Genomic DNA, 18594 nt, shown 5'->3' on the forward strand with positions numbered 1-18594 from the left:
CCCCCCAGCGGGGCCACGCCCCCCTCACAGTGAGCGCTTCCCGCCAAATTTGTCCCGCGCTTGCCCGGGTTCAGCCCCGCCCCCGCGAGTGCGCACGCGCAGGGGGCGGGGGCCAAGGCGCCGGTTCGGTGTGGCGCGCGCCCTCTGGCGGCCGGGACCGGGGGCGCGCGGGGACAGAGGGACAGGGACACACGGACAGGTGCGGGACAGACACACGCGGCCCCGCACAGCAGCCAGGGCTGGCCGGACACACAGGGACGGACACACAGGGATGGACACACAGGGATGGACACACGAGCCTGGCGCGGAGTTGATTTGCCCAAGCAGGAGTTTATTGGCCCGAGCCGGGGACCCTCCGGACACTGGGGACCCTCTGACCATTGCCCGGGGGGGCTGTGGTGGCTCTTCCCAGGGGTCTGGAGCCCCCCAGCTCCCAAATCCTCCTTCCCGGAATTTGCTCCGGGTGGGAACGAGGGCCTGGAGCCGCCCCCAGAACGTGGCAGGGGGAGGAAGCCAAGCTGGAACTGGGGTCCCTGCCAGGGGTCTCAGGAGTCATCATCATCACCCCATCCCGCAGAGGGGTCCGGCTCCAAAGTGGGGGTGTCTCCTGGAGACAACCCTGCTCCCCCATTCCCAGGGAGTGCAAACAAAGCTCGTCCTGCTCTTCCCTTTGAGGGTCGAGGACAACATTTCCCCTCTCGGGGCTTTCTGGGCTGCCTCTGGCTCACCCCAGTCCGGCGGCAGCAGCGCACGGGATGTGTTGGAGCTGTGGGGACATCACCCGTGGCACCTCCTGGCCGGGATTTGGGGTGTCCGAGCCCACGGGTGCTGTGGGGTTCCGTGGGGAGCAGAGCACGGCACCCACAGCGGCACCCCGACTTCATCTCCTGGCACTTCCCAGCGTTCGGAAAAAAGAAGGGACTCGAGGCAGCGCGGCCCCAAAACATCCACGGAGGGATGCAGCGGCCGGCGGGAGCAGCGCCGCCGACCCCCAGCCCCTGCCCGGGCTCGGCGCCCCGCTCCTCCCGGCACAGCCGGCGCCGGCTTCTCGCTCCTCCCGCGGCGCCGGCTCCTCAGGAGATCTCGTTGCCGAACACCTCGAGCAGCAGCGGCGTGAGCTGCATGCTGTGCTCGGGCTGGAAGGACAGGCAGCGGTACTGCCGCGAGTGCTCCTCGTTCAGGCTGCGCAGGTCCGCCAGCTTCTGGATCATCTTGGCGTAGAGCAGGCGGCCGCCGGGCGCGGCGTGCCGGGCGCGGATGTAGCTCTGCAGCACCTCCGAGAGCCGCTCCTGCAGCGCCTCCACCCGCAGCGGCTCCCGCACGCCCGGCCGGTCTGCGGCAGCGGCAGCGCTCAGCGGAGCCCCCGCTGCTGCTGCTGCTGCTGCTGCGGGGCTTTAGGGGCTGCGCTGACTCCTTCCTTCCCTCCTTTTGGGGCTTTTTTGGGGTGATTCCCTCCCTTTCGTGGCTTTTTGGGGTGATTCCCTCCCTTTTGTGGCTTTTTTTTGGGGTGATTCCTTCCCTTTCGTGGCTTTTTTTGGGGTGATTCCCTCCCTTTTGTGCCTTTTTGGGGTTTGGTGGGGGGTTCCCTCCCTTTCTAGGGTTTGGGGTGATTCCCTCCCTTTCGTGGCTTTTTTTTGGGGTGATTCCCTCCCTTTTGTGGCTTTTTAGGGTTTGGGGTGATTCCCTCCCTTTCATCCCTTTTTAGGGTTTTAGGAGGGTTTTTCCCTCCCTTCTGTGGGTTTTTAGGGTTCGGGGTGGGTTTGTCCCTACCTGGGGACAGGATGCAGATGGCCATGAGCAGCACGTGCTCCTCCTCGTGCAGGTTCAGCTTCTTCAGCCCCACCTGGAATTTCACCAGCGGCTCCAGCAGGTCCATGCTGTGCCCGGCTGCGGAGAGAAGGGACCCTCAGGGGGGCTCTGGAAAGGCTCTTTTCCTCTGGAAGGGCATTTTTTCCCTCTGGAAGGGGATTTTTCCCTCTGGAAGGGGATTTTTTCCCTCTGGAAGGGGATTTTTTTCCTTCTGGAAGGGGATTTTTCCTTCTGGAAGGGGACTTTTTTCCTTCTGGAAGGGGATTTTTTCCTTCTGGAAGGGGATTTTTTCCCTCTGGAAGGGGATTTTTTTCCTTCTGGAAGGGCATTTTTTTCCCTCTGGAAGGGGACTTTTTTCCTTCTGGAAGGGGATTTTTTTCCTTCTGGAAGGGGACTTTTTTCCTCTGGAAGGGGACTTTTTTCCTCTGGAAGGGGACTTTTTTCCTCTGGAAGGGCATTTTTTTCCCTCTGGAAGGGGATTTTTTTCCTTCTGGAAGGGCATTTTTTTCCCTCTGGAAGGGGACTTTTTTCCTTCTGGAAGGGCATTTTTTTCCCTCTGGAAGGGCATTTTTTTCCCTCTGGAAGGGCATTTTTTTCCTTCTGGAAGGGGATTTTTTCCCTCTGGAAGGGGACTTTTTTCCTTCTGGAAGGGCATTTTTTTCCCTCTGGAAGGGGATTTTTTTCCTTCTGGAAGGGGATTTTTTCCCTCTGGAAGGGCATTTTTTTCCCTCTGGAAGGGCATTTTTTCCCTCTGGAAGGGGATTTTTTTCCTTCTGGAAGGGGACTTTTTTTCCTTCTGGAAGGGCATTTTTTTCCCTCTGGAAGGGCATTTTTTTCCCTCTGGAAGGGCATTTTTTTCCTTCTGGAAGGGGATTTTTTCAGACACGTTGGGGTGGCGCTGGGGCCATTGAGGAGGTGACACTGGAGACACTGAAGTGCCACTGCAGACCTTGAAGCGCCACTTGCCACCCCCCAAACCCCCAAAATCTGGGGCAGGACCCACCCCCATTCTCAGCACGAAGGCAGGCCCAGCAGGGGGAAGGTCAGGGAATTTTGGGATTTGGGGCTGGGACTCCCTTACCCTGGGTGACGTCGCTGACCCTGTACTTGAAGTCGCTGCTGCCGCAGGTCCAGGACATGTCCTCGAGGGTGAAGGACTCGTTGGAGCGCAGCATGATCACCTCCATGGCGCTGCACTTGAGCAGCACGATCTGGTCCTCCACAGACAGGTCCCTGCAGGAGGATTTGCCCTCGGGATGGGGTCGGGATGCTCAGGGGACAGAGGGGACACGGGAGGAGCTGCCACCCCCAGGGCGCCCACCAGCCCCTCCGCCGGGGCTCCCTCCCCAGGAATTCCCATCCCAGGGCTTCTTGGTGAATTCCAAGATGTGCCCCAAATCTTGGAATGAGCAGAACCCGAGGCCCCTCCCGAGCCCCTCGGGTGCTCCGGGCGTCTCCCTGGTGGAATCCGCGTGCGTTTTCCAGGGAATTGGGAAAAGAGGAGAACCCCAGGGAGGGGGAGAGACAGAAAGCAGAGCTGGGAAGGGAACAGAGCTGAGGAATGGCTGGGAAGGGGAAAGGGAAGGGTGTGAAGGGCAGCACGGGATCCCCGGGAGCGGGAAACAGCGGATTTGGGATCCGAGGGCTCACCTGAACCCCGGGATCATCTTGGCAAAGCCGATCACCTTCTGGATGCTGTAGCTGACCAGGTCAGCCAGGTGTGGGAGCATGGAGAGCTGCGAGAACTCCAGGTTGACGGAGGAGCTCTCGTCCTGCTCCTCCCGCAGTGCCAGGCTGGGAAACGGCGGCGGCTCGGCGGAGTCTGCGCGAGGGAAACGCTCTGGGGGCGCCCGCCGGGCCGGGCGCCTCGGGGAGCCCCCGCCGGAGCTGGGAAAGGGCTCTGGAACGCCAAATTCGGCTGGAGGTGCTGCATTTCTGCCCCATGACCTCGCAGAGCCCTCTCAGACAGATTCTCCACCTCTGTTTGTTCCAGTGGCGCATTTAAAATACCCAATGCACTCATTAAAGGTGATTTATGAAAGTATTGCCAATGAGAACATATTTAATATTTTTGCTGTGCAGCTCTGTGATGGAATACTTTCTTTTTTTTTTTACATCTTCCCTGGTTGTTTTAATGGCATGTTTTAAATTTTTTTTTGTTTGTTTTTGTTAGGTTTTTTTTTGGGGTTTTTTGTTTTGTTTTTTTTTTTTTTTTTTGGGGGGGGGGGTTTGGGTTGTTTTATTTTGTTTTGTTTTTTGTTACACTAAAATCCAAAATTCTAAAAAGAGATGAGCAGTAATGCAGGATGAGAACTGGAGGGGTGGGAGGAGGGAATTAGGGAGCTTTTGAGGCCAGGTTCTCCACGGGGCATTGGGATTCAGGGCCCGTTTGGGAGTGTGGGGTGAGGATGAAGAGGAGGAAGAGGAGCAGGGAAGACCCTCGTGCTGGGGTTAATTTGGGCTCTGGCACAACCCTTCCCCACCCCTGGAATTTGGGGTGGTCTGAGGCGTCACCTCCAGCCCAAACAGAGTCCTGGGGTCCCTCCCTGGCTCCCAATCCCAGTTTGGGGCCAGGAGGAACTGGGGCACACCTGGGAATGCGCTGAAGGCCTCGGAGCTGAAGAAATCCGAGGAATCCTCCGAGGACAGGTCCTGGGTGAGGAGGGACGAGGATTTTGTGGCCCCTCTGCTGCTGGGGTGGCTCCTCACAGGGGGCTGGGGGAGAAAACAGAGAAAACTCCTTGAGGAGCGGGGCTGGCAGAGGGGTTTGTGGATTTTGCAGGGGGAATTCGAGGGATAAAAGAGATTTTTGGTGGTCAGTACCCGAAATTTGGTGAAGTCAGCGTAGGTGGGGTCGTAGGTTTTGCGATGGGCCTCGAGCAGGACGTCGATGACTTTCTGCTGCTCCTCCGAGAGTTTGGGTTTGAGGCTTTCCCTCAGGGCTTCCTCCTCCTTCCTCTTCAGGATCATCTCCCGCTTCCTCTGCACCTCCTCGTCCGTGAGGATGACTGGGAAAGAAAAAGGGGCGGAATTAGGGATTGGAACGGCCCCTGGATGCCGCGCCCAGCCCCTGCAAAATCCCTTTTGCCACCTGCAAAATCCCTTTTTCCCCCTGCAGCACCTCGGCCCCGGTTTCCTGCTGTGCCCAGGAGGTTTCTGGTGCTTTTAGGCGAGGCTTTGGGGGCACCGAGGCCGTGCCCGCTCTGCTCCCTCCCTGTTTGCTCGGCACTCTCAAATCCCGAAACCCTCGGGGCCGCTGGGTTCACCCAGCTCCGGCTCCTCTCGGCTCCCAGCTGCCACCAGGGGTGTCCAGCGCTGCTCCAGGGCAGTTTTTAATCTGATTTTTAAGGTCAAGGCACAGCCAAACCTCCCCCGCCCTCAGGGTTGGGGATTTATGGCTTTTATTGGGGTGGCGGCGCTCGGCAGCGGCCAAAGGTTGGGCTCCACGCGAGGCTGGGCCTGTTTGTTCAGGGAAAAGGAGCAGCCGGGGGCAATTTGGGCTCAAATCTTCACTTTTTTATCAACGGCTCCGAGCCCCGAGCAGCCTCCGAGGGGCCGGGAGGGAGAAAAGCTGTGGGGATCTCTGGGGTCACAAGTCCCGAGAGCCCCCTGGGAGCAGGAGCTCCCTTTCCTCAGCCCTTTCTCCGGGCACTGGACACCCCCGGGGGCTGCTCCTGAATTCCCTGGGTGCAGGGATGGAGCTCTGGGAGAGTCAAGGTGGAATTCAGGGCGGGAGGAGCTCGAGGCAAGGAAGCCTCTCCTCGGGCCGAGGGCGATTTTCCGTTCTCCGGCCTTGCACAACCTCAGGAGGGGCCGAAAGGGCGCTCCCACCTCCACCACCGCCGGCCCGGGGAGGGAAATCAGGATTTTGCCCCTTCCCCACCCCAGTTTTTAATCACAAAAAAAGCATCGGGTCCACACGGGCACTGCCTGCTCTGGGCCGCCCATCCCCGGTGCGGCACGAGGAGCAGGAGCTGTGAAAAAATCCGCGGAGAAGGGTTTTTAAGGGTTCTTAGGGAAGGACCCGAGGGAGCCCCAACATCCCTGAGGGATGGACAGCTGGAAAAAGGCAGGGAAGGGGTAATCCCACATTTTCTGGCCACCCAGGAGGTGGGAAAGGCCGGATTTCCCAGGCAGCGAGGAGGGGACAGCCCTGGCCAAGCGAGCCCTGCGCTCCTCAGAGCCACCCCAGGAGCGACCGCGGCAGAATTCCCAAACCCCAGGGCCTGCAGGGGCTTTTCTCTGCCCTGTTTGTCCCCAGACGGGCAGAAAAACCACAAATATTTGCCCGAGCCGGCGGCTGGGGGCTGGAAACGCCACGTGGTGACCTCGGCTGCCACGGGGCCGGGCGAGTCCGGGGTCACAGGAGCCCCGGGCTGGCCAAACCCGGCTCCTCCTGGCCCCAAAACCATGACTGGCAGCCAGGGAGGGAACCCGAACCCCAAATTCCACAGGTGGGGAAGGGTCTGCCTGCCTCAGAGCCCGAATTAACCCCGGCACGAGGGTCTGCCCTGCTCCTCTTCCTCTTCTTCCTCCCTAGCCCACATTGCCAGCCCCTGAATCCCAACGCCCTGTGGAAAACAAGGCCTCAAAACCTTCCTGATTCCCTCCTTCCACCTAAAAATAACCCCAACCCTTCGTCCTGCCTCGTTTTTCCAGCGGCAAAGTCCATTTTTAGCTATTTTTAGCCTGTCTGGGTCAGTTTTGGTTAATGCAGGCAGGGTTTGCTAACGGGGCTGTTTACACGTTAACTCCTGTGGGGAAAACGTGGGGAAAACCTGGAGAAAACCTGGAGAAAACCTGGAGAAAACCTGGAGAAAAACCCCTGGAATTGCTGCCCAGGAACTTGCCAGCCCTTCCTGGGTAATTAATTGGCTGCTGGTAGTAATTAAAGCGCTTCCCTCATTAGGGGCTCCTCAAAAACCAGGGACAGCTCCCCAAAATCTGGGGACAGCCTGGGGTGTGGCCTTTTCCTCCCTCATCAACCTGCCAATCCCAAAGAATAAAATCCAGGGATTCCCACCAGGGTCATTGAAGATGTAAGCAGGTTTTTTTCCCCCGCAAACGCTCCAAATTCTGATTTTCTGGAGGCCCTGGGGTGACATCAGGCTCTGTTTGTGCCCTGTTTAGCACGGCAGGGAAAGGGCCCTGCTTCCACAGCCCCAATTTCCAGCTCCATGGACACCCTGGCCACAATCTCCCAGCAGAAAATGTTTGGTTGGAGCTCTCCAGGAGCACCCAGCTCCTCCCCAGCACCTCAAACACGTTTTATTTTTAAAAGCCACTTATCTCTAAATACACCCGGAGAAAACAAACATTTGGGCCACATTTGTGTGTTTGGACTGGGCTTAAAAACCGCTTTAATTCCCTCTGCTGTTGACTTAAGTCCCTGCTTTGTCCCACATGGAAAAAAGGGTCAGGGAAAAAAAAAAAACAACCAAAAAACAGAGGGAGCAGAGGAAAACCAAACCCAGCTCCGTGGGGATGGGGAAGCTCATCCAGCTCTCCCCGTGGAGCGTGGACAATGCTGGAAAAGAGGATTTTCAGAGCCATTGGGAGCCATGGAGCTGATTTTCCTCAAAAAAAAAAAACAACCCCAAAACCCCCCAAAAAACCCCAAAACAAACAAACAAACAAAAACCAAACCTAGGAGAATCCATGAGAACACAACCCCTGGGTGGGAAGGAATCATTAAACCAGCTCCTCTCAATCATTACCCGCTGCTTCCTCTGCCCTTTGCATCCCCAGGAGTGGCAGCCCTGGCCCCGGGGAGGTGCCAGGGGGCACGGACACGGCCCCAGGGGCACGGACACGGCCCCAGGGAGGTGCCAGGGGCACGGACACGGCCCCAGGAGCACAGACACAGCCCCAGGGAGGTGGCAGGGGTATGGACACTGTGCCAGGAGCATGGACATGGCCCTGGGGAGGTGCCAGGGGCACAGACATCCTGCCAGGGAGGTGCCAGGGGCACGGACACTGTGCCAGGAGCACGGACACGGCCCCAGGGGCACGGACACTGTGCCAGGAGCATGGACATGGCCCTGGGGAGGTGCCAGGGGCACGGACACGGCCCCAGGGGCACGGACACGGCCCCAGGGAGGTGCCAGGGGCACGGACACCATGCCAGGGAGGTGGCAGAGGCACAGACACTGTGCCAGGAGCATGGACATGGCCCCGGGGAGGTGGCAGGGGCACGGACACCATGCCAGGAGCATGGACATCGTGCCAGGGAGGTACCAGGACCACGGACACGGCCCCAGGGAGGTGGCAGGGACACAGACATCGTGCCAGGGAGGTGGCAGGGACACGGACACCATGCCAGGGAGGTGGCAGGGACACGGACATGGCCCTAGGGGCACAGACACTGTGCCAGGGAGGTGGCAGGGACACGGACATGGCCCCAGGGGCACAGACACCATGCCAGGGAGGTGGCAGGGGCACAGACATCGTGCCAGGACCACGGACACAGCCCCAGGGAGGTGGCAGGGGTATGGACACCACCCCAGGAACACAGACACGGCCCCAGGGAGGTGGCAGGGGCACAGACACTGTGCCAGGAGCACGGACACGGCCCCAGGGAGGTGCCAGGGGCACAGACACGGCCCCAGGGAGGTGCCAGGGGCACAGACATCGTGCCAGGGAGGTACCAGGAACACAGACACGGCCCCAGGGAGGTGCCAGGGGCACAGACACAGCCCCAGGAACACAGACACGGCCCCAGGAGCGTTCCCAGGAGCCCGACACTCACACTCCTTCATCATGCCGATGTCCAGGCAGCGCTTGAGCCGGCAGGCCTGGCAGTGCCGCCGGTTGTCCTTGGTGATGTGGCAGTCCCCGCTGAAGGGACAGGTGAACATGGCCTTCCTCTTCATGCTCCTCCTGGAAAAGGGACAAAACCCCTTTTTTGGGCTCAATCCCCCCTGTTTTGGCCGAATGCTCTAAACATCAGTGGAGTTGGGAGCTTCAGGCGCTGCTGGGAAAGGAAAATTTCCCCCAGGGAAACATCCAAGGGGTTCAGCCATGGCTTTATCCTAAAATGCTCTGGGGGAAGTGACCTTAAACCCAGCTCGATCCCCTTCCACTAAACCAGGCTGCTCTAAGCCCAGCCCAGCCTGCTGGGGTTAAGAAGGTTTTTGGGTCTAAACAGGGATTTTTGAGGCTGGGAGGGTGGAAGGATTGCAGGATTGCAGAGAAACCCCCCCCGGCAGCAAAATAAACCCGAGCTGGGGCCGTGTGGTTTAAAGCCAGCCGCCCTAAGCCCGGCTTTGCTGGCAGAACTGGCCCGAGCACATTTTGGGTGTGCAGGGAGAGGAATTCTCGCTGCAGGACAAAGAGAAAGGAGCCCGAAAATGACAACCCTGAGCTGCAGCGAAACCACAGCGCGGCCCGGGCGGAACGGGAACGTGGAGCCACCGGGACAAAGGGTCAGAGCCAAAACAGTCCAGGGGAAAAGGGTCAGAGCCAAAACAGTCCAGGGGAAAAGGGTCAGAGCCTGCCAGGACAAAGGGTCAGAGCCAAAACAGTCCAGGGGAAAAGGGTCAGAGCCTGCCAGGACAAAGGGTCAGAACCAAAACCTTCCAAGGAATAACGGCCAGAGCCAGAATTTCCATGGAAAAAGGGTCAGAACCTTCCAGGACAAGAGGTCAGAGCCAAAATCTTCCTGGGATAAAGGGTCAGAGCCAAAATCTTCCTGGGATAAAGGGTCAGAGCCAAAACCTTCCTGGGATAAAGGGTCAGAGCCAAAATCTTCCTGGGATAATGGCTAGAGCCAGAATTTCCAAGGAAAAAGGGTCAGAACCTTCCAGGACAAAAGGTCAGAGCCAAAATCTTCCTGGGATAAAGGGTCAGAGCCAAAATCTTCCTGGGATAAAGGGTCAGAGCCAAAATCTTCCTGGGATAAAGGGTCAGAGCCAAAATCTTCCTGGGATAAAGGGTCAGAGCCAAAATCTTCCAAGGAATAACGGCCAGAGCCAGAATTTCCAAGGAAAAAGGGTCAGAACCTTCCAGGACAAAAGGTCAGAGCCAAAATCTTCCTGGGATAAAGGGCCAGAGCCAAAATCTTCCTGGGATAATGGCTAGAGTCAGAATTTCCAAGGAAAAAGGGTCAGAACCTTCCAGGACAAAAGGTCAGAGCCAAAATCTTCCTGGGATAAACGCTCAGAGCCAAAATCTTCCAAGGACAGAGGGGCAAGGCCAGAAATTTCCAAAGAAAAGTGATCAGAGTCTTCCCAGGAGAAAGGGTCAGAGCCAGAATTTCCCAGGAAAAAAAGGTGGTAGATGGAATATTGGGAAGAAATTCCTCCCTGTGAGGGCCTGGAAGAGAATTCCCAGAAAAGCTGTGGCTGCCCCAATCGCTGGAAGTGCCCAAGGTAAATAGATAAAAAATGAGTTAAAAAAAAAAAAAAAGTTAAATAGGGGTAAAATATGTCAAATATGGGTTAAAATATCAAATATGCGTAATAAAATAAAATATTTAGGAAAATATAAAGTTAAATATTTTAAAACGGGGAAAAAGAATCAAATCTGGGTAAAAATCGTCAAGATTTCCTCTGGCTGCAGCCCCAGGAATTGAAAGCTGCTTTTAGAAAGGGAATCAAAGTGGCTGCACTCTGCCTTTTCCTGCTGGGAATTTGGGATTTTTGGGAATTCATCCCAGAAAAATGGGTGGCAGGGCCCTGTTTTATCCTGTTCCTCCAAAACCTTTGGAATTTTGCTGCTCCCAGTGGGGAAACACAATCCCAGCACTTGGAGTTCAGCCCTGGACACCCCAAAATTCCCAATTTTGGTGCACAAAAAGCTTCTTTTTTCCACAAAAACCCAAGGAAAAAGGCCGGGAATGCACAAACAACGAGGCCTTGGAGCAGGGAAAAAACATTCCCGGGGCTCAGGACAGGCCAAAATTCCAGGTTTGGGATGAAAATTGCAGCTTGGGAGCCAGGCTGGGTTGGAATTCCACGGAAACCTTCCTGAGCCACCCATTCCCCTGGGATTTGGGATCCCAGGGGCTAAAAATAGAGAATTCCAAGCCTCATTCCCGGCCTGGGATGAGGGATTTGTGTGCTGGGAGCTGGAGAGGGCTCCAGGGGAGGGTGGGGATGGGGGCAGAATTCCCAGGTTGGCACAGGATTCCCAGGGGGGACAGCAGAATTCCCTGGAAATACTGGATTTTGGGAAGAGCTGCTCCAGGGGGATCCCCTGCCCTTCCTCATCCCTCAATCCCAGAGTTTTTTTGGGTTTTTTTTTTGAGATTTTAGGGGCTTTTTGACTCTGGGAACAACCCCAATTTGTGACCCATGAGGAGTTTTACAACAATCCCCCTTTTTTCCTGGAGCGCTGCAAGGCTCCCAGATCCATTAAAAACCATGGAAAAATGGGGGGGGGAAAAAAACCATCCCCCAAAAAAATAAAAAAAAAAAACAAAAAACAAACAAAAAAAAAAAAAACCAAAAAAACCCCAAAATCAGCGATTTCCCCCACTTCAAAACCGCCTGGAATTCCAGAATTCCTGTTTCATGATCCCGTTGGTTTCCCACTGGGACTCCCTATTTTTTTGGGATTTTTTTTTTTTTTTTGGGGGGATGGGGAATTCCCCGAGGTCCTGGCACACCTGAAGAAGCCCTTGCAGCCCTCGCAGGTCATGGCGTTGAAGTGGAAGCCGGTGGCTCGGTCCCCGCAGACCCCGCAGATCCTGGGCACGTTCCGCTCGGGATCGCCGGCGGGATCGGCCAGCGAGGTGCTGGAAGCGCCCGGATCCATGGCTGGGAGGGGGGGAAAAAACTGGGATTGGTCACCAAAGTTCATGACTTTTCTTTTAATTCCACCAGATTTGAGGCAAAATCGGCGACTTTTAGGAGTAGAATTTAATTTTAGGACTAAAATTTTAATTTTAGGACTAAAATTATCCCGAAAAGTCAGGTTTTTTCCCCCTTGGATTCCCCCCGATTTGAGCAAGGAATTTTTATCCCCATTGGCCCTGCGCATTAAAATCACCCAAAAAAAATTCCAAATTTTGGGATTCTGGAATGCTGGGAAAGCTCTGGGATTGGGAGAGGCTCAATTAACGCCTCGCTAATGAGGCAAAACAACCCCAAAGCTCCTTAAAAATTCCCGGTGCCTCTGGAATGTTTTTCTGTAAAAAAACGGGGAAAAAAGTGCTTTTTTCCCATTCCAAACCTGCCCATTCCCTAATTCCAGCTGCGCCTTTAAATCCATTAAATCCCAATTTAATTAATCTCCCAATTAAATGATTCCCTCTGCTTTGGGGCTGTTTTCCAGGGATTCCTGAGGGGGATTTTGGGGCTTTCCCTGGAATTCCCTGGGACAGCATTCCCAGCTCTCCTCTCCCACCATTCCCAACCAAGGCCTGGATTTTCACCTTCATTCCTTGAATTCCTTTGGAATTTTGTTTTCTTTTGGATTTTCCCAGCCGGGCCTCGGGGCTGGAGGATCCCTTCCCACATTTGGTGAAGATCCCATGGAATTGGGATTCCCCAAACCAAGAATTCCCAAAACCCCACAGGAGCTGCTGCACTGGGACTTTCCAGATAAATAAAAATCCATGGAAAACCGGGAGAGGGAAGGGGTGAAAGTTTCCCAACGGAATCAGAGCAAAGAGCAGGGACGGATCCAACGCCCCGGGAATTCCAGCTGGGAAAAACGAGCCTGGCAACTCCAGAGCTCCCAGCCCTGGCACAGGAGGGAACTCTGGGATGAGGAATTTGGGATCCACAGATCCCCGTTTTCTCTCTGTGCCATAAAAAATTGGGAATATTCCGGGTTAAACCCTTGGATTGCCATTCCCTGGGTTCCAAACACTGCTCCTTCTATATGGGAAAATCCAACTGAGCTGAGCTTTTCCTGGGATTTTCCCAAAAAAAAAAAAAAAAAGATCCCTCCAGCACCACTGTGGTCATTCCATGGAGAAGCTCTCCCCTTTTTCCAAGGAAAAACTCAAAAAAATCCAGGAATGGGAATTTTTCCCACAGAATCTTCCCTGGAGTTCCCTGAGCCCTTCCTGGATTTCCTCCTCCTACCCCAAATCCTTCCCTTTGCTCCTTTATTTCCTAATCCCTAATTCTACCCCAGACAAAATCGAGGGAAGGCCGACAGGCAGAAGCTGCCCCTGCTTGTGGGAAATTCCAGAACTCCTCCAGAGCTTCTCCCTGGATTTCGAAATATTCCCAAACAGGTTCTTGCTCTGTCACCCTCCAGAGAGAGAAAACCGCGCCAGGAAAATGCAATTCCCAGGAATTTTCAACACGGATCATTTTTTGTTTTTACCATCTCCAGCCTCCCTTGGGGCTTTTTTTTTTTTTTTGCTCCAGAGGGAGGAAAATTCCAGTGAAACGCTCCTGAAATCCGCCCCAAAAACAGGGACTGGGGAGAGGAGAAGGAATTTTGGGTGGGATGACAGCGCCCTGTGCTGCTCAGAGACCCCACGAAGGGCTCCAGACACCAAACCAGGTGATGGGGAGGGTGACAAGGACGAGCTGGATCCCAAATCCTGGCTTTTCCCACCTGTCTGGACAAGCCAGGAGGAAAATTCCAACTGATCCCAGCACGTGACGGGGCCTGGCCCTGCCCTGCTCCTTCCCTGGCAATTCTCCTGCTGCTGGAGCTGCTCAGAAATTGGGGGGAATTCTGCTTCTCCCCTTGCCAAGAGGAGCTGCAGCATTCCCAGTCCAGCTGGAGCAGGAATTGCTCTTCCCAGCTGTTCCTGGGCTGCAGAAAGACCCCCAAAAAAAATGACTTTTTTTTTTTTGGTGCTGTGAGCAAAGCCCTGCCCCGGAGCTGCCCCCACTCCTTCAAGAATCCCAAATCCCCCTCGGATTCAGGAACCAGATCCCTCTTCACCCTTCTCCATGGACACAACCATTCCCAGACATTTTGTCCCCAACCTCCCTGGCTGGAAACGCCACCCCTGGGAGCAGCAGGAAGAGAATTTCTCAGGAATAAAACGGTCCCAGAATCCCAATTTTTGCGCCCTGTCCCAGGCAGTGTCCCCAGGGGAGGGCAGGGTGGGACGGGGGCCACCCTGGGCAGCAGCAGGACACAAATCCAGGTTTTCCCCATGGAATTCTTGGAGCGTCCCAGCCCCTCAGGAAGGGATTGCAGAGCCCAGGACTCCCTCAGGCACAGGAATTGCACCGGGATGCCAGGAGGAAATGGGAAAAGACCACAAAATTCCAAAAAAACTGCACTGGGAAAGGCTCTCCCTATAGAAAAATTCCAGAGGAGAGGTGGAAGGGCAGCACCAGCCCCACACTGTGGAATAAAATCCTCTTTTTGTGCTGGAAACAGCCCCGGAAGAGCCCTGGGAAGGTGCGGAGCCACACAAGTGATTCCCAGCTGTGGCAATTCCCAGGAAATCTGGGATTTGCTGTCCCCTCCCAGGGCCATCCAGGTGAGCCCAAGGCCAGGGGACACGTCCTGGTCTAAAAATAGAGCTGGGCCTTGTCAGGCTCGCGAGCAGGGGATTTATGGAGATGGGAGGGATATTTGGGAGGAGGAACCGATTTTAGGGAGCTCTCTGGGGCAGCAGGGAGCCCAAATCCCCGTCTCTTCCCTGGGATGTGCCTGGAGGAAAAGGGAATTTTCACAGCAGGTCCCCGCTTGGAGCTGGAAAAGGAGCCCCAAATCCCTGTCCATTCCCTTCCCTGGGATGGCCCCGCTGGAAAAGGGAATTCTCATTCCCCAGAACCTCGACTTGCCCAAGGAGAGAGGAGGAGGAGGAGTGGGAATGATGCAGCAGCCGGAGCTGTTGCAGCCTGGAATTGGGAAATTGGAGCAGCAGCCACGCCTGGGGCACGGAGAAGGTGGGAAAACCCTCAGGAAGCGGCTCAGACTTTTCCAGAGAAAAATTAGGAAGGCCTCATGTGCCAAAAATCCCCTTTTCCACCCAGTTTGGCTCTGGGAAGCAGGAATGGCTCCAGGAAAGGAGAATCCCTCCCCAGGGGAACCCGGAGCAGCTCCTGGGATTCCTGGGAATGAGGAAACGCCTTTGGGTGCCCGGCTGAAAATTCCAGGTGTTGTTTTCCACCCTTTTCCGTTTATTAGCGGGGAGGGGGGGGAAAAAGGGCGAGGGTTGAGCTGATAAGGGCCGAGATAAGAGAAATGGGCCCGAGGAGGAGCTGAGTCAGCAGAGGCTGGAGATGAAGTGGCAGCGCCGGGGGTGGCACCGGCGACATCCTGGCAGTGCCACCCTCGGCAGGGTTTTGTTCCATTCGCACCTCGGTTTAATCTTCATCCCCCTGGAATTTTGCTCCCCCTTGCTTTCCTCACGTTTTCCCTGGATTTTTGCTCCTCTCACCCTTCACTTTCCCCGTCATCTCCCTGAATTTATTTATTTTATTTTTAATTCCCACAACCGTTTCCATTCCCATTCCTCTCCTTTTTAGGCTCCTATTTCCATCCCAGCCCACCTCCAATCGGGATTTTCCCTCTCCCAATCCCTGACAATTCCAGAATTTCCCCTCAGGGAGCTCGGGCCAGGCTGGCTCTGCTTTGACTCGGCCACAAGAAGTTAAAAATTATTCTCTGGAGCAGGATTAGCCATTAAACAGGGAAAAAAACCCCCTGGATTTTCCATTTATTCCTCCCTAAACACAGCGGGATTCAGGGAAACAAACCCCAGCCATGACCCGGGGCGTGTTTTTACCTGGGAAAAATCTGATTTTTGGGATTTTGGTTATTGCTAGGACATCTCAGTCCTGATCTGGTCACGCCCTGGAGATCTGGGGCAGACATCTCCCATCATCCTCATCATCATCTGCATCATCATCTCCCAGATTTTCCTTGCTCCGGGACTCCAGAGGGAACCCAATCTCACCCTGGCATTTTTTCCCTTTTATTTCATCCCATTTCCACCAGGTCCAGCCCATCACCGGGGCTTTTTAAACTTTATTTAACTTTATTTACACCATTTCCGCTCCCCTTGCTTTTCCCTTATTTCCCTGGATTTCTCTCCGTTCACCCTTGGGTTTAATCTTAATTTCTCTGGATTTTTCCCCCCTTACTTCCCAATTTCCCTGGATTTAATCTTAATGTCCTGGGATTCTTGCAGCCCTCGATTTCCCCATCACTTCCCTGGATTTTTCCTCCCTCTTCCCTGGGTTTAAACCCCAATTTCCCGGATTTTTTCCTCCGCTCACACCTTGCTTTCCCCCATTATCTCCCTGGATTTTTGCTCCCCTTGGTTTCCCCGGATTTCTCCGGCTCTTGCCTGGCTTTAACCGCAATTTCCCGGGATTTTCGCGTCCCGCCGCGGCCGCGGCTCCTTCCCCGAGCCGGAGGAAGATGAGTCACGGGCGGCTCCGGGGGAGGAGGAGACGCCGCAAAAACGTCGCTTCTCCCGAAAACCTCTTTCCGAGAAAAAGCACTCAACTTTTCTCAAAGCTCCAGCCTCGAAAAGGAGAGGAAGGAGCGGCTCAGCCGCCTCTGCCGACCCCAAACCGCCCCAAAAACTCTTCTGGGATCCCTCAATTCCTGGTGGATAAAAATCCCCCCGTACCTTGATTTTCCTGGGGCTGGAACGGCTCGGGATCCTCCAAAATATGGGAAGGCACTGGGGAATTAAGACATAGGGTGATTAATGCCGTGCCGGGGGGCTCACCTCCCCCAAAAACCCCCCAAAAAACCCGAATTGAGAGCTTGGACGTGGGTTTAAATGGGGCGCTTAATCATGAGAGCAGCAAGAAACCCCAAAATCACCTTACAGGAAACGCTAAAATCACCTTACAGGAAACCCTAAAGTCGCATTAACACCCCCACGGCAGCCAGGAATTTCCCAGTTTCCCAGGCCCCCCAAAAAGGGGGAGCCCCAGCGGGGGGGGGGGGGGGGGAGGAGAGCGGTGCCTTTCCGGGATGTGGGGACGCCCCGGAGCACCCCAAAACCCCCCGGATTTCTGGGGGTGCTCGGGGCTGGGACTGGACAGCCCCAAAGCCCCCCTAAAACCAGGAGCCGCCCCCAGCCCTGAGCGGGATCCTAATTTTGGCAGGGAAAGCCCCGAGAGCCCCCAGCCGAAGGGGGTCACGGGGAGTCAGGGGGTCTCACGGGGGACCCCCGACCCCTCCCAGGGCACCGGGGCGGCTCAGACGCACACGGGACCGCGGGACCAGCGCGGGAGCACGGCGAGCGCAAACCAGGAAGCACCGGGGAGCCTCAACGCCCGCCCCGTGTCGCTCCTGCCCGCGGGGACACCCCGGGAGTACCGGGAGCAGCCCGTGCTGGGAAGTGTCCCCTCACCCCCAGGACCCCCCCCCCCAGAGCCCCCGCACCCCGGATCCCCCGCCAACAGCCGCCCCCGGTGCGCCCGCAGCGGCCGCCCCCGTGTCCCGGGGAGCGCCGGAGTCACGGCACGGGCGGCGGGCGCTGAGAAGGGCTGGGCTTGGCCGGCCCCGGAGTCGCCTGCCCGGTACCTGAGCCCCGGTCCCGGTGTTTCCGGTCCCGGTGTCCCCTTCCCGGTACCCGAGCCCCGGCCCCGGTGTCCACGGTACCCGCTGTCCCCTACCCGGTACTTGAGCCCCAGCCCCGGTATCCCCTGCCCAGTATCTGAGCCCTGATGCCGGTGCCCCCGGCCGCGGTGCCCCGTGCCCGGTACCCAAGCCCCGGTCCCGGTGTCCCCTACCGGGCACCTGAGCCCCGTCCCGCTGTCCCCTGCCCGGTACCTGAGCCCCGCCGTGCCCTGCCCGGTACCTGAACCCCCGTCCCGGCGTCCCCTGCCCGGAACCCGAGCCCCGGTGTCCCCTACCCGGTATCTGAGCCCCCGTCCCGCTGTCCCCTGCCCGGTACCCGAGCCCCGTCCCGGTGTCCCCTGCCCGGTACCTGAGCCCCCGTCCCGGTGTCCCCGGCCCGGAACCCGAGCCCCGGTCCCGGTGTCGCCTGCCCGGTACCTGAGCCCCCGTCCCGCTGTCCCCTGCCCGGTACCTGAGCCCCGTCCCGCTGTCCCCTGCCCGGAACCCGAGCCCCGGTCCCGGTGTCGCCCCCGCCCCGCCCGCTGCCGCCTTTTGACGGGAACCGGCGCCACCGGCCCCGCCCCCTCCGCGCCCCGCCCCGCCAATGCCTGCGCGGCATCGCTTGGCCCCGCCCTCACGCGCCACATAAGGCCAGAGATGGGCGTGGTCACGGTGAAGGGGCGTGGCGATGGATGGCACGTGGCCCCCGGTTGCGCGGGGCTTTCCCGGAGGGGCCGCTGACCCCGGACCCCGCTGACCCCCGGACCCCACTGACCCCGGACCCCACTGACCACCCAATGCCCCCGGACCCCACTGACCCCGGACCCCACTGACCACCCAATGCCCCCGGACCCCACTGACCCCCGGACCCCACTGACCACCCAATGCCCCCGGACCTCACTGACCACCCGCTGCCCCCGGACCCCACTGACCACCCAATGCCCCCGGACCTCACTGACCCCGGACCCCACTGACCCCGGACCCCACTGACCACCCAATGCCCCCGGACCCCACTGACCACCCGCTGCCCCCGGACCCCACTGACCACCCGCTGCCCTGGACCCTGCTGATCCCGGACCCCGCTGACCCCGGACCCCACTGACCACCCAATGCCCCCCGGACCTCACTGACCACCCGGTGCTCCCTGGACCCCACTGACCACCCGCTGCCCCCGGACCCCACTGACCACCCAATGCCCCGGACCTCACTGACCACCCAATGCCCCCGGACCCCGCTGACCACCCAATGCCCCCCGGACCCCACTGACCACCCGCTGCCCCCGGACCCCACTGCCCCCCGGACCCCGCTGACCACCCAATGCCCCCTGGACCC

The 18594-nt window shown here is 57.3% G+C and overlaps 1 protein-coding gene across 1 annotated transcript; it reads right to left on the reverse strand.

Moving 5' to 3' along the window:
* Positions 1 to 310: 310 nt before the first annotated feature.
* VDR (vitamin D receptor) lies at positions 311 to 17767 on the reverse strand. Its single transcript, XM_053967578.1, has 10 exons — positions 17735 to 17767; positions 16319 to 16372; positions 11417 to 11567; positions 8558 to 8688; positions 4633 to 4817; positions 4401 to 4524; positions 3460 to 3631; positions 2891 to 3042; positions 1771 to 1887; positions 311 to 1333 (listed from the first exon to the last, which is right to left on the reverse strand). Exons 3-10 carry the CDS (start codon positions 11563 to 11565, stop codon positions 1074 to 1076), a joined length of 1290 nt encoding a protein of 429 aa, XP_053823553.1. The 5' UTR covers positions 11566 to 11567; positions 16319 to 16372; positions 17735 to 17767; the 3' UTR covers positions 311 to 1073.
* Between the last annotated feature and the right edge of the window lie 827 nt (positions 17768 to 18594).

Source organism: Vidua chalybeata, chromosome 30, assembly GCF_026979565.1.
Source record: "Vidua chalybeata isolate OUT-0048 chromosome 30, bVidCha1 merged haplotype, whole genome shotgun sequence".
NCBI classification, from domain to species: domain Eukaryota; kingdom Metazoa; phylum Chordata; class Aves; order Passeriformes; family Viduidae; genus Vidua; species Vidua chalybeata.